This window comes from Symphalangus syndactylus, chromosome 16, assembly GCF_028878055.3.
Source record: "Symphalangus syndactylus isolate Jambi chromosome 16, NHGRI_mSymSyn1-v2.1_pri, whole genome shotgun sequence".
Classification (NCBI taxonomy): Eukaryota; Metazoa; Chordata; class Mammalia; order Primates; family Hylobatidae; genus Symphalangus; species Symphalangus syndactylus.
The window spans coordinates 31,592,836-31,605,671 of NC_072438.2; the positions used below are offsets into that span (position 1 = coordinate 31,592,836).

Here is a 12,836-nt window from a genome sequence, read left to right on the forward strand (position 1 = left end):
ATTTAACATAACATATATCAATTATGATCTTTAAAATTCAGACTTCAGGAAAGAGACATAATTTCTCTTCAGGCAGACCTGCTTTGAACCCAGGGTCCATTATATAGCTTGTGTCAGTGTATAAATCTTTCCTCAACAATGAAATGGGCAGAAAGTAAGGAAGATACTGTATGTAAAGTGCCTATTTAGGGAGTGCCTAATTGCCAGAAATTGTGGTCATAGAAGTAGCTGTTGCTGAGAGAATCTCAAATCAGTGAGTGTTCTACCTGGATTTGGTGAATTCCATTCCTACACCAAAAGCAGTATTTGTTCAATTTGATGTGAAAATAGTGGGGGGTGGGGGAGGCACAGAAAAATAATAAATAACTTCATATATGAGATTGCCAAAGAGGATACACAGCAAGTAAAAGGGAAGAAGTGAAGACAGTCAAAAGTTGAAAAGATAAGAAGCAAGGTACAACGACCACTGCAAATGAAGTTAACTCAGAATTAGTAATTAAATATCTAATATTTATTGAGTACTTATATAACAAGGGGGCATTCATGTTTTATCTCATTTAATCCTAACATTGACCCAGTGAGATGTAGGTATTGTTACCATCTTCGTATCATGCATAAGAATCCTAGTCTTTCAGAGGTTAAGTAAATGGACCAAGGCCACACACTAGATGGGAGGTCATTCAGAATTTAAACTTGGGTTTGCCCGACATCCAAGCCAAGGTTTTGTAAACTTCGCCAAGCTATGCCATCTGCTCTTTAAAATCTCGATATACTACTTTTAATTGAAGCTTTACTGCTTATAAACTGTTTTACTTCAGATCAAACCACATAAAATTCCATTTTTGTGTGTCAAAAATGATTGCATACTGGCAATTTTATTTTTCAACCTATATTTTAGTCTTTTGAGTAGACAATTTTATAAGTAGTTATGAATATGACTTTGAAATGGAGGAAACTGAAGTGTAGAAGAGATCAAGGATGTAGAACAGAGTCTTAGCAATCAAAAGATCCAGGAGGGAAAGTGTGCATGCCATCTTGTAGCTCCTTATTGATTTCACAGTCCTTGCCAAATTCATTGTCATCTGCGCATCCCTTTGGTTTCCTGCTTTCTTGCTTCTGCTCCATCAACATCTTCTCTCCATTCCACCCCTATGCTTCAAAATGTGTGCAATTTTTTGTTATTGTTTTCCCTGAAGGCTCTCCAAGTCAGGTTAGCCTATGGAGAGTTCCATTTCCTCCACATTCCTTTCCATGGATCACCTCTGTCATTCACTAGGATGATAGTATTGCCTAAATATTTCTGTCAGTCCTTTAACTGCCTTTATCATTTTAAAAAAATCTTTTGGCCAATCAATGTCTTTAAACTTGAAGCTAGGCTACAGTGTTTTCCCTTTGATAACTCTTTTTCTCCCTTTGTGATTCTTTCTAGTTACAATTAGTGTTTGTCACAATCTTCAAACACTACTAAGCGACCAATTTTGCTGAAGATTTTTAGAGGAGATGACAATTGTAGACATTATATGTTGCATTGCATTTCAAGCCCAGAATATCTCTAGAGAAAAAACAAATCTCCCTCAATCTCCTCTTTACATTATTCTCCAGGAAGATTCCAAACTTTACCTTCTAGCCTCATTCAGCATCTTTCAAGACCTCATCTCCTTGCTTTCCAAAGCTCTAAATCCCTTCTCCTACATAATGCAATTGGGCTTTACTTCAGCTTCCCCAATTTATATCTGTACAGCTATTACAATCACACTCAACAAACTAAAAACTGCTTTCTGGGCCTACCTTTGTTAGAAGGTGGTGGAACATATCCAATAAATAATTTGCTTTCATGCTACTTATCAATGTGTCTCAGTACCCCAACAGACTAAATAGTTAATGTGCATTGTACTGGTGATTTAAATTATGTAAGATGGTAAAATCTCCTGTAAATGAATGAAATGTGAGTGTGGAAAAATATTCCTGTAAAAAAAAAACTCAAAAAAGGTCATTGCTAAAATAAGTGTTATCAAATTAGTTGTGGATGGATGGAATTGGAAAATATTGGAAAAATTATAAAAATCTAGAAGAATTTAGACTACCATACCAATGTCTCTAATCTTTTCCTTCAAGGAGCAAGCAATAAAAAGTGGCTACCATCTATAATATGTATTTTATAATAATATATTAGTGTGGTTTATACAAGAAAGACGAATCGATAGACCTCCAAATAGCAAACATAAGCTCAAGGTAAAAATCTCCATCTTCTACCAAAACTGTAATATTTGAATGTATATTTTTGTGTTTTAAGCAAAGGTAAAATAAAACAGTATAAGCTTGAATCAACTTTTTTAATAAACCCACCAATTGCTGGTCCTCACTGGTCAGATAAGAAGGCCTCTACTGCATATAATATATATACACAAAAGCTACTCCTAAACATATGTGTAATTTATAATGTATTTAAGAAATAGTGTTATGTATGTATTTAAGAAATGATGTTAAGTATATGCTTATAAGTAAAGATTTGTGTGTCTATGTGTGCATGCCTATAAAGATACGTATCTATGTACATATGTGTGAGTCTGCACACACATACACTATATATCTACACCATGAAATTAACTACTCTACTGCTTGACCAAGTCATGCAATCATGCATTAGACCTTTCATAAGAAGGTAATTTAGCAAACTTAAAGTGTGAAATTAAACTAGCAACAATGACCACGGTGCATGTAGGCACCATAGTTCTGGTTGAAAGCATCTTGTTTAATGTACTGTTCCATTAACCTTATCAGCAATGGCCAGAGCCAAGGAATTTCTTGTTTAGACATCCCACAACTCACTTTTTGGTGGGGTTCAAGTACCTAAACTTAAAGCACTTAGTGCAAGGGCACCATTTGCAACCAACTCAGAAGTTTGCCTAAGAGCTCTTCAGTTAGTCTAAGTTTTTTAGGTGCTTCAGTATTTTTTATTAGTTTTTTTTTTAAAAAAAAATAAGCAACTGGAAATATTTACAGATAACTTCTTATCCAATTTTGTATTCTTTGTTAATTCCATTAACCACATAGACAGTACACTCTATTATCTTATTACACACACACACACATATACACACAGACACACACAAGTTCTAAGTGAAATACAAGGCTTACCTGCAGTTCCAGAGAGTTCCACACTTAAGGTGCGTTCAATAGTCTTGTTCTCAAATGGGGAACCCTTGGGGTCACTGGAAGATATGGCACATTTATAAAAACAAACTGAAATGGAGTTGCTGTAGCCAAATGTATTAGAACCCCCTTCCCTTTCAGCAAATGGTTACATTTCTTAATACTTACTTTGGTGACTCTGGGGTCAGAGGAAGAGATAAAGTTGTTGGTTTGGCTAAAGAAAAAAAAAGAAACTAATTATGTAATATTGAGTGTCTTTTAGATTTCTTTTCTTTCCACAACAGTCAAGTTGGAAAAACAACCAGAAAACTGAAAGACTAAACTAAGAATTCTCTGAATATTGAATCAAAGTCAGACAAAAGTCCATTATGCTAAAACAAATTCCAAACAGCATTTGCATCAGTAAACTACCATTCAAAAACACATACGAAAATAGAATTTTTCCAAAAATGAACCCTCCCTGTTACAGATACAAAATTTGCATCATACCATCAGAGAGAAATAATGTTTTCTGTTTTAATTTGGAATACAGTACACGGTTTGTTTAGACAAGAAAACAGCAGAGCAACTATAAGGCAACAGAACGTTATGAATATTCAGTTGATTTTACTTCTAAAACATATAATTTTATATCTAGCCCTGATAATAGGTTATTTCTATGAGGCCAAAGCTCATGTAGTAACTATTCCACTCACTGAAAATTAATTGAGAGATGATGGCAAATTGTGGGCATTGATCCAGATGGTTTAGAAGGGGTTCAGATCCCCAAATCTGATAGACAACTAAAGTAAGATACCCTGTTAATCAGTTGAAAGGTGTGTAGACTTGCAAAGAGGCTAACTACCGCCTTTGTGCTTTTCTGAATCTTACCTCCTACGGGAGGCATTTCCCAATAATGAAGGGTGGATTAAGAATCTTCTCACCCAAAATTTCAATTGCTTCTCTGTGGCAATCTTGCATTTTGAACAGAAGGAGGGGAAAATTGGATGAGAGGCATACTTGGGCTATACATTCATGTATTATGTATATCTATGCTTATCTATAAGCATATGCTTATGTGTATGTAGGTTTATGTCAATTTTTTCTCATTAAAATAATTACTTTCAAAAGGTCAAGTGGTAGTTATTTATGTAATGAAAATCATAGCGTCAAAACCAAACAGGTCTTTAGAATAAAGTTTCTTATCTTATGGTTGAAGAAACTGAGACCCAATGATACTAAGTGATATTTTCAGGGCCATAAAATAGTTACTCACAGAGTTGGCCAAGATTCTGTTTCCTTTATCCTATTGTCAAAAGAAATTGCATTCAACGACTTTAAAGTAAATTAATCAACCCCAGCAATTAATTTTTTTGAAATGTGAAAATATTATTCATGTCCAAATTAACCTGAAATTAGACACTTTACTTGGATAAATAGTATTTGCATATTTAATTTATAGATTTACACAGTTGAATGGTATATCATACTTCCAGAAATAGGAAGCTCATGATATCTTCAACAAATTAGATACATTGATTGATTCAGTTTTTCATTTATACAGATAAATGAGCTGATTTTACATTAATTTTTGAGTATGTCTAATATAACAAGTTTTTCAAAAAGAATCCATTTATGAAGAAACTTTACCAAGTTTTATGATACTCAACTAATAATTAGGATAATTCATACAAGTTCCAAAGAAAATATAACCAGATATTAACTATGTGCTATGTGACACAATAAATGTACATTAAAAATCAGTCACTGAAATTCTGGTTTTCAAGAGGTAGGATAGGCTATTTGAAATGCTCAAAGGAAGACTCTCGAATTCTGATTGCTGGGTACAGGTAAGGCCAAAGTCAATGAAAGGAGAGGAAATGGCAACAGTCATAGTTAATGAGACCAAAGGCAAACAGAAAATGAGATCCATAGGAAGGGGACAGTCCCCAAACCACATACAGAATCTGATCCCTGAATAAACCCAGACTCTCTAATGCTACCATTAGAGGAGTACTGATTTGGTTTATTGAGAGTTTAATCCACCCTGTTCCAGTGACTGGTAGACCAGAGACTAGTAGGATCCTTGAAGTCAGGAATGTGTCTTTTTCATGTAGATTGTGGTATTTGGATGAATGCATGAATAAATGAACAAATAAATGAGACATCAACCTACAACCATGGCTAGACAATCATCCTAAGGAAATGAAAAGAACCTGACTCCAAAATGTTTTATGGAGATCATACGTGATTTTCAGTGAGAAAAAATTACAACACCTTAAGCAAGGTAATTTCAATCGATCCTCCTAGTTATCTCTAATTGTTCATGTATTTTCCACATTTTGATTTTGAATAATAATTCAAATAATCACTGAAGTTGAGCATTTATTAGTTCTTACTTGTCAGCCATGTTTCATTTCTTTTAAGCCTTTCATAACTAAAGGATTTTGTCTGTTTGTCAACAGGTTTTGTTCTGGGGTGAGCCTTTTGTGCCTTGCCACAGATGTATACCATAAACAGCCAGTCTCATCTAAAGAAAATTTCCTCCAAAGGCCTATTTAATTCTTCATTGTCATGATTTGTAAAAGTTTACTAAAAGAAAAAAAAAACTTTAAAACATTTGCTGCTGGGCTGGGTCACATATTACAAGGACTTTAAATTTGGCCACAGAAAATGCATGCATGACCAGGACAGGGTGAGGAGTAGCCCGGTGAATTCATTTGTTCACTCACTAGAGCGAGCTCATCTGCTTCCCCTCACCTGAGGCCTTCATGACCAACAAGGCCTATGGCACAGTGGTTCTGCTCCAAGAAAAACTGTTGTAGTGCTTATGAGGAAGATCCAGCTGGAGCAATGAGAATATGGTCCATTTCACTAAATATATTTTCCCAAACTGTCAGAAAGTGATGGGCAGTGGATTTGAGATCTCTACCAGGGAAAACCTAATGGAAAGCCAATTTAAAATATTAAAGGAAGGCTTCTGAAAATCCTGGGCTAATACCGAGGTAGAGAAGAGGGAAGAAGATTCAAAACACTGGGAAAAAAAGCATATTGAATCAGCAGCAATAACAGCATACCTACACGAATTAATCATGGTGAAAAGCAGAGATCATTGGCTCGCACTCTGCAGTTAAAAGTTGGGAAAATGAAAGTGAAAAAAAAAGAGGTGTATGTTTATAATTGGCGTGTTATAATATGCCTACTTCCACCACAAGGTTAAAGTAGAAGCTGGCATGTTTTCAATCAACTGCCCATTTCAAGGGGTCTTTGGGCTTCTAAGACCACAACATTTTGAGAAGGAGGAGCCAAAAAGACACAAAATTGTATCTCTGCCAAGAGAGGTTTTCCCCAAATCACCAAGATCTGCCTCAGAAACATCAGCCTTCTCTAGCAATATATGGGGATAATAAAAATCAACCCAGATGTTTAGTTTAATCTAGGCACTTTCTTAAATAGAAAGAAAATAATCAGGAATTTTCAAATCTTTATTTACAGAATAAAATCTGTGAGCAAAGCATGTGGTTGTAGAAAAGGAGGAGAAGGGGAAGAAAGAGTAGAAAAGGAGGAGAAGGGGAAGAAGGAGTAGAAGAGGAAGAAGAAGAGGAAGGGGAGGAGCAGGAGGTGAAGGAGGAGAAGGAGAAAAAGGAAGAGGGAGAAAAGAAAGAAGAAGAGGAGGAGGAGGAGAGAAGAAGAAAGAAGAAGAAAGAACAAGAAGAAAGAACAAGAAGAATTAGAAAAGGAATGTACTTAGTAATCAAGACAGGCTGCATAAACACTATTTACTACTTCTTAAGGTGTATATAACAAATCACTGGTGGCTCATTTTTTCCATTACTGGAAGGGAAAAAATAAAAGCTCTGTAATGAATTGGTTTAGCCCAGCTTGTTCATAACCTCAATTATCTCAGCAATTCAGAGATTCATATAAACTTCATGTGATGTTGCAATTCCTCCCCACCTGGCTAACATTTCAGGAGTCTTTTGGTGCTTGTGAATTAGACTGCCTATCAGCTGAATAGAATATGTTTAACCTGTGTCCAGAGAAAGGTTTCTTCCCCTGCCCTATAATAAGTGCTGAATTCTCTTTCCACAGAGTGACACTGATGGGATGGAAGCAAGAAGTTGGTGTGTTCTCAGACCTTGCCTGTGCTTTCTTTGCTTCCAGTGCCCTCACCAGCAGCTCGTTTTGGTCCCCAGCCTACCTTGCAAATGTTGTGACTGCGATTGTGTGTGGGACTTCTTTTTGGAGGTGCATTTGTCTCTGCTGCTGTTTCTGTTCTCTGTGGGTTTGGTGTGAGGAGGGTCATCGTTTGTGGTCAGATATTTGAGAAGCTCCGAGCAGGGACGTCTTTGTGGCTTTTGCTGTTGACAAATACTCTTCGCTTTATTGCTCCATGAATTCTCAGTCTTAAAAACAAGGCATAAAGAAAGCTAAAATTAGTGAACTGAACCTTATCAGAATGATATAGGTTTTCTGAAGAGATGGGATTTTTCAATGAAGTGTTCAGTCTAAGTGTACTAGATCTATGAGCTGTGAATAATTGTTTGCAGAACAAGGAAAGAAAATTACATTTAAAATTCCTAAATGACATTTATGCAGCTTTTTGTTTTATTTCTCCTACATTTCAATGTTCCTACTCAGCAACATGTAACTAACAAGACCCTACAGCGCCTTTATTGTGAATAAAAAAATATAAGCTGGCTTAAACCTTAATTTGCCACTGATTGCTGACGCCCAGTACTCACAACTCTCTTAAGTACCCCTTAATGCTCTGTTTTCACTCACAGTGAATGGCAAGACAAACATTGCTTAATACAGCCCACTAGCTGAATTATGGCATTGCCAGCATTCCATCCAATTAATGGCAGAGATAGATGTTTTGTGGTGATTCCAAAAGCAATCTTTCTCAGGTTAGACAGCTAGCAAAACAGCAATTCTGCATCTTAAAGCCACTCGTAGATAATACCAGCTTATCAGCAAATTTTACTGTGGCCCACAATGCTGCAGGTAACAATAAAGTGGGCAAGAACTAACAGACAGTGGCACTTCCATTCCAAACACCCAAAGACAATGTGTAAATGAACTCTGCCTAGTTTAAAGTAGCTCAAGCGCTGTTTACGGAATCCCATTCATAATCTATTTCATCATTATGAGGCAGCTTCAGGGTCCCAGCTGAATTAATACCTACAGACTTATTTGTTTTACTGCTTCAAGCCAAAATCCTTTGGTACTTCCCCCCTGTATTAAAAAATTTACATTTGTACCTTAACAACTGCAGGGTTTGTTCTGATCCTGTGATTGTGATTTGCATGGTTCTGGGTACTGAGACCACTGCATTCATTATAACTTAGCTGAGTGTTGGCTGGTGCCAGTAAGAGCTTCTTAAGCTAGAAACATTATCAGGGAAAGGGAAAAGCAAGTAAAGTTATGCATCTTTTAAGCATTGGAATAAGTTATTGAAATTTTAAATGTAATTTATTATAATGATAAAAGTTAATTCTATCATTTTATTTATGTCACACCTTAGCGCAATAGTGCTACAGGAAATATGATATTTAAAGAGTAGAAAAAAGTTTGGCATTACACTACCAACTATGAAAATATTTCCTTTCCTTCCAATTCAATTTCTAGAATTGTATGCATAAGAACAAAAATGCAAATATGCCAATTATTATACAATTAATAATAGTGAAAAATAGAAGGAAAATCTCAAAATTTCCAGCCATAAGGGATTACTGAATAAATTGGACTTGGTGTTGTCTATGTATTTTTTTTGAACAAATAAAGCAAAAAACATCTTTCTAAAATAATTTCCAAATCACTACTAGGTGAGAAAAGCTGCCTTGCTAAAGGAAGACATGGGAGTGGAGTGTGGGGGGTGGGGGAGAATAGATATACATTTTCTTTTCAAAAACCCAAATAAGTGGCAACAAATGAAAGATTTTGTGATGCTTTGAACCATGTTTCATAACCTAGTATATGAAATTACTGATTCAAAGATGTCTGGGATAAAAGAATGACTATCACTGATTTTAGAAAAGAAAAGAAGGATTTGTAAGTAGAGTCCTGGCCTGTGGATCAGGAGATGTGGGTTCTGACACAGGCAAAGCATTTGCTGTCTCCTGACATCTGTTTCTTCATTTCACTGGATGACCCTCAAGGATTTCCCTGTCCTGACATACAGTATGTCTCTGAGTCAACTGCTCTTCCCAAATGAACAAATTGAATAGATGAAAACAATCTGATATCAATGGGAAGAAATCAGGGTACTAGGGAGCAAAGCCAATGACACTAACAAATGGAGAAATTGGAGAATAAATAACAATTACTTATGAGATATTCTCTATATCAGAAACTCAAAATCCAATGGACTCTAAGTAGGGCCTCCATATATTTGCATAGAGTATTTTTAACATTCAAAAACTTAGCGAGAGGAGAGTAACAACCTCTAAATGGCATGCCAAACATGATACTAGAGTCTGGAGGATCATGGCATCCCATAATTTACACAGCATGCCCTTATATCAGATTTATAGCAAATGACAAATGGCTACCATAGATGAGAAAGTAAACTGTGTCTTAGAACTAATAAAACTGGTCAAGTACTGCATTGAAAAGAAAATTCTCTCTTCATTTCCAACAAATTCAGTCTTCATTGTCTACCATAAATTTAAGTAACTTGGGTGGCAAACGTGCTATAGTTTTTCAATCTTCATAAGAAATATGGATCCAAAGTCTTAAAACATTGCATATTCATTGATCAACCAATTCTATCTCTAAGATTGTATGTATAAGAATAAAAATGCAAATATGTCAATTATTATACAATTCAAAATAGTGAAAAATAGAAGAAAAAACTAAATATCCACCCATAAAAGATTGCAAAATAAATTAGAATATTTCCATACAATAAAATACTATGCAACCATTAAAAATTATGCATATATTTGAATTTGAACCAATATGTTCATGATATATCGTAAAAGGATATTGCAATCATTTTTATATGACAGGTTATTTGAAATCACTGGTGAAATTTTTAGTCTTTTCTTTTTAGTTGTCAACATTTTCTAAGTTTTCATCATGAACATAAATAATACTAAGATAGAAAAATACACACACGTAACAGCAAAAGATAGCAAAAAAAAAAAAAAAAACTGGAATAAGACTACATGAAGACGTGTATTATCAACACTTTTAAACAGAGAATCACACAATTTGCAACTCTGAGTGTGCTTGGGGATTGCTTTGGCATCATTCTAAATGAACAAATCCAAACCTTATTGTGACTACATCATACCCATGCAGCGGGTAGCCAGAGGCAACTCCAATTCCTGCTAAACAGTAGGAAGGGTTCTTACTAGAGACGGCTCTTCTGCCTCCTGGGGTGGAGGGGTGCCGTCAGGCATGGAGGAAGGACTAGCCTCATTGTCAGTGGTCACGTCTCCATCTGTCAGTGCATCAAATGAGGGCAATCCGTCTTCATCCACAGGGAGACTGTCCAGTGTCTCTGTGAGGACTGCTAGCAAGTTTGCCTCATTCTCTTCATCTATCTTCTGCAGAAAGAGAAAAAAAAACAGAAGATGTGAGTTGACCCTGGGAGGCAGGTAACACTATGCATCAACATGTTTGACCAAATGAGTGAACCATATGTGAAATCTAGAATGCCCATTCCAGAACACAAAGATCATATCTTTCTCAAACTCCAAATTCATGTTTTGGTCCAAATGACACAATGAATACCTCTACTCTACTAACCTCTGATGGTTGAGCTGCCCAATTTATCAATTTGTTATGTCAGTTCTAAAACTGCTGTATACAATTCTTCTTGGTTACAGAAGTGTTTTCCACTTGCTCATGTTTTCTTTCCCTGACTAAAAGAAAAGATTTAGAGAATCTTGGAGCTTGGGAGAATTTTAACCATCATCAATTTCATTTTCAGATATAGTGTTTGAATCTCCTATACAGCATGCCCCCCAAACTGTCTAGACAGCTCTCTATTTGAACACCACCAGAAAGTGGAACTATATTGAAAGCAACTACACACTTTCATGGTTTCAATTATAATCTCATCACTGAACACTCCAAAATCATTTATTTATTTTGCTCCCTGACATCTCTCCCAACTTTAGTCATAAATCTCGAACTGCCTACTGTACACTTCTACTTCATAATAGCTCCTTCATCCCCAAAACCCGAACTCTGTAACTTTCACAACAAAACTGCTATTTCTTTTGACTTCTTTAGTTTGGGTAATAATTTTTCACACCCAAACTCTGGACTTATTTTTACTCTTCTTTCTCTGATCAGTCACTGAATAAAGTCTTACTTTGTACTGTTTCTTAAATGCATTTATTTCTTGTGGCCGGGGTACTATTCCAGTGCGTTATTATTTTTTTTTTTCTTCTTCTTTTTTTTTTTTTTTGAGGCTGAGTCTTGCTCTATTGCCCAGGCTGGAGTGCAGTGGCATGATCTCGGCTCACTGCAAGCTCTGCCTCTGATCCTGTGATTGTGATTTGCATGGTTCTGGGTACTGAGACCACTGCATTCATTATAACTTAGCTGAGTGTTGGCTGGTGCCATCCCAATGGGTTCACGCCATTCTCCTGCCTCAGCCTCCCAAGTAGCTGGGACTACAGGCACCTGCCACCATGCCCAGCTAATTTTTTTGTATTTTTAGTCGAGACAGGGTTTCACTGTGTTAGCCAGGATGGTCTCGATCTCCTGATCTCGTGATCCACCTACCTTGGCCTCCCAAGGTGCTGGGATTACAGGCATGAGCCACTGCGCCCGGCCCCAGTGCACTATTATTTCTAATAGGGGCTCCTGCAAATATATTCTACCTTGTTTTTGATTCATTCCCATCAACACACTCTTAGAAAGCTAATCTTCAATCATTCACTTAACAAACAGTTTTGAACATCTACTCTGTGCCAGGGACATCTGAAGTGTGGGAGATACAAAGAGAAACAAGACAAAATCTGTCCCTCTAATAACACTACTGTGGAAGGGAAGAACCTGTAAACAATTCATTATAAAATATAATATTTATTTCAGTACTCTGTAAAAAAATGTTCACGGACTTCCAAACATGTACCTTGTTAACAAGGCAACGTGTTATATTCTATGCACGTGGACAACCAGTACCAACACTGGGCACATGGCATAGCTAATCAATGATTACTTGCTAAATAATTCATTGATCTGCATTTATTGCCAACAATATCTTCTGGACCATTTTCTTTTCCTTCTTTTAGCGCTTCACATTGTTTGTTCAATCTGACCTGCTTCCAAAGTCTTCTTTTTAAAGTTCTGTATGCTATGACATTAACAATATGGGCTAAATTATCCCACACAGATTTTATTATAAAATGCACCTAAGCTGCTGACATCTAATGAAGCTAGCAGTACCCACACTTACTTTCTCTCTAGCACTGAACTCCAGTTAATTGACCTGACAAAATTATAAGAATCACAGAATAAGACAGCTAATCAGAAAATCAAATTGTATTACTAGAGAAATTAGGCAGGCCTTTATCACGTATACATTCTATTTTCACATAAAAATTGTTTTCCTTAATTCCTGATCAGCCTCCATCCAGGAGTAAAACTAAAGACTTCTTTTGGATTCAAGAGGCCAAGAAGAGCCATTTGTACTCCCCAGGGACTTTAGTTGGCATTTTTTAATTTGCATAATGCATCCC

The 12,836-nt window shown here is 36.2% G+C and overlaps 1 protein-coding gene across 10 annotated transcripts in view; it reads right to left on the reverse strand.

Annotated features, from left to right (window-relative positions):
* PPARGC1A (PPARG coactivator 1 alpha) overlaps positions 1-12,836 on the reverse strand; it is a 339,704-nt gene that overhangs the window by 65,843 nt on the left and 261,025 nt on the right. For 9 of the 10 annotated variants that reach the window (XR_008651723.2, XR_010116207.1, XM_055246169.2 and 6 more), the window contains 5 exons: positions 10,494-10,688; positions 8,397-8,519; positions 7,334-7,538; positions 3,322-3,367; positions 3,139-3,212 (listed from right to left, as the gene is read on the reverse strand). Coding sequence is in view for 8 of the 10 variants with exons in the window: in XM_055246169.2 (XP_055102144.1) it covers positions 3,139-3,212; positions 3,322-3,367; positions 7,334-7,538; positions 8,397-8,519; positions 10,494-10,688 (643 nt within the window). In the remaining 2 variants the exon portion in view is untranslated. The remainder of the gene's footprint in view (positions 1-3,138; positions 3,213-3,321; positions 3,368-7,333; positions 7,539-8,396; positions 8,520-10,493; positions 10,689-12,836) is intronic. The other variant, XM_063619457.1, reaches the window with a different exon arrangement.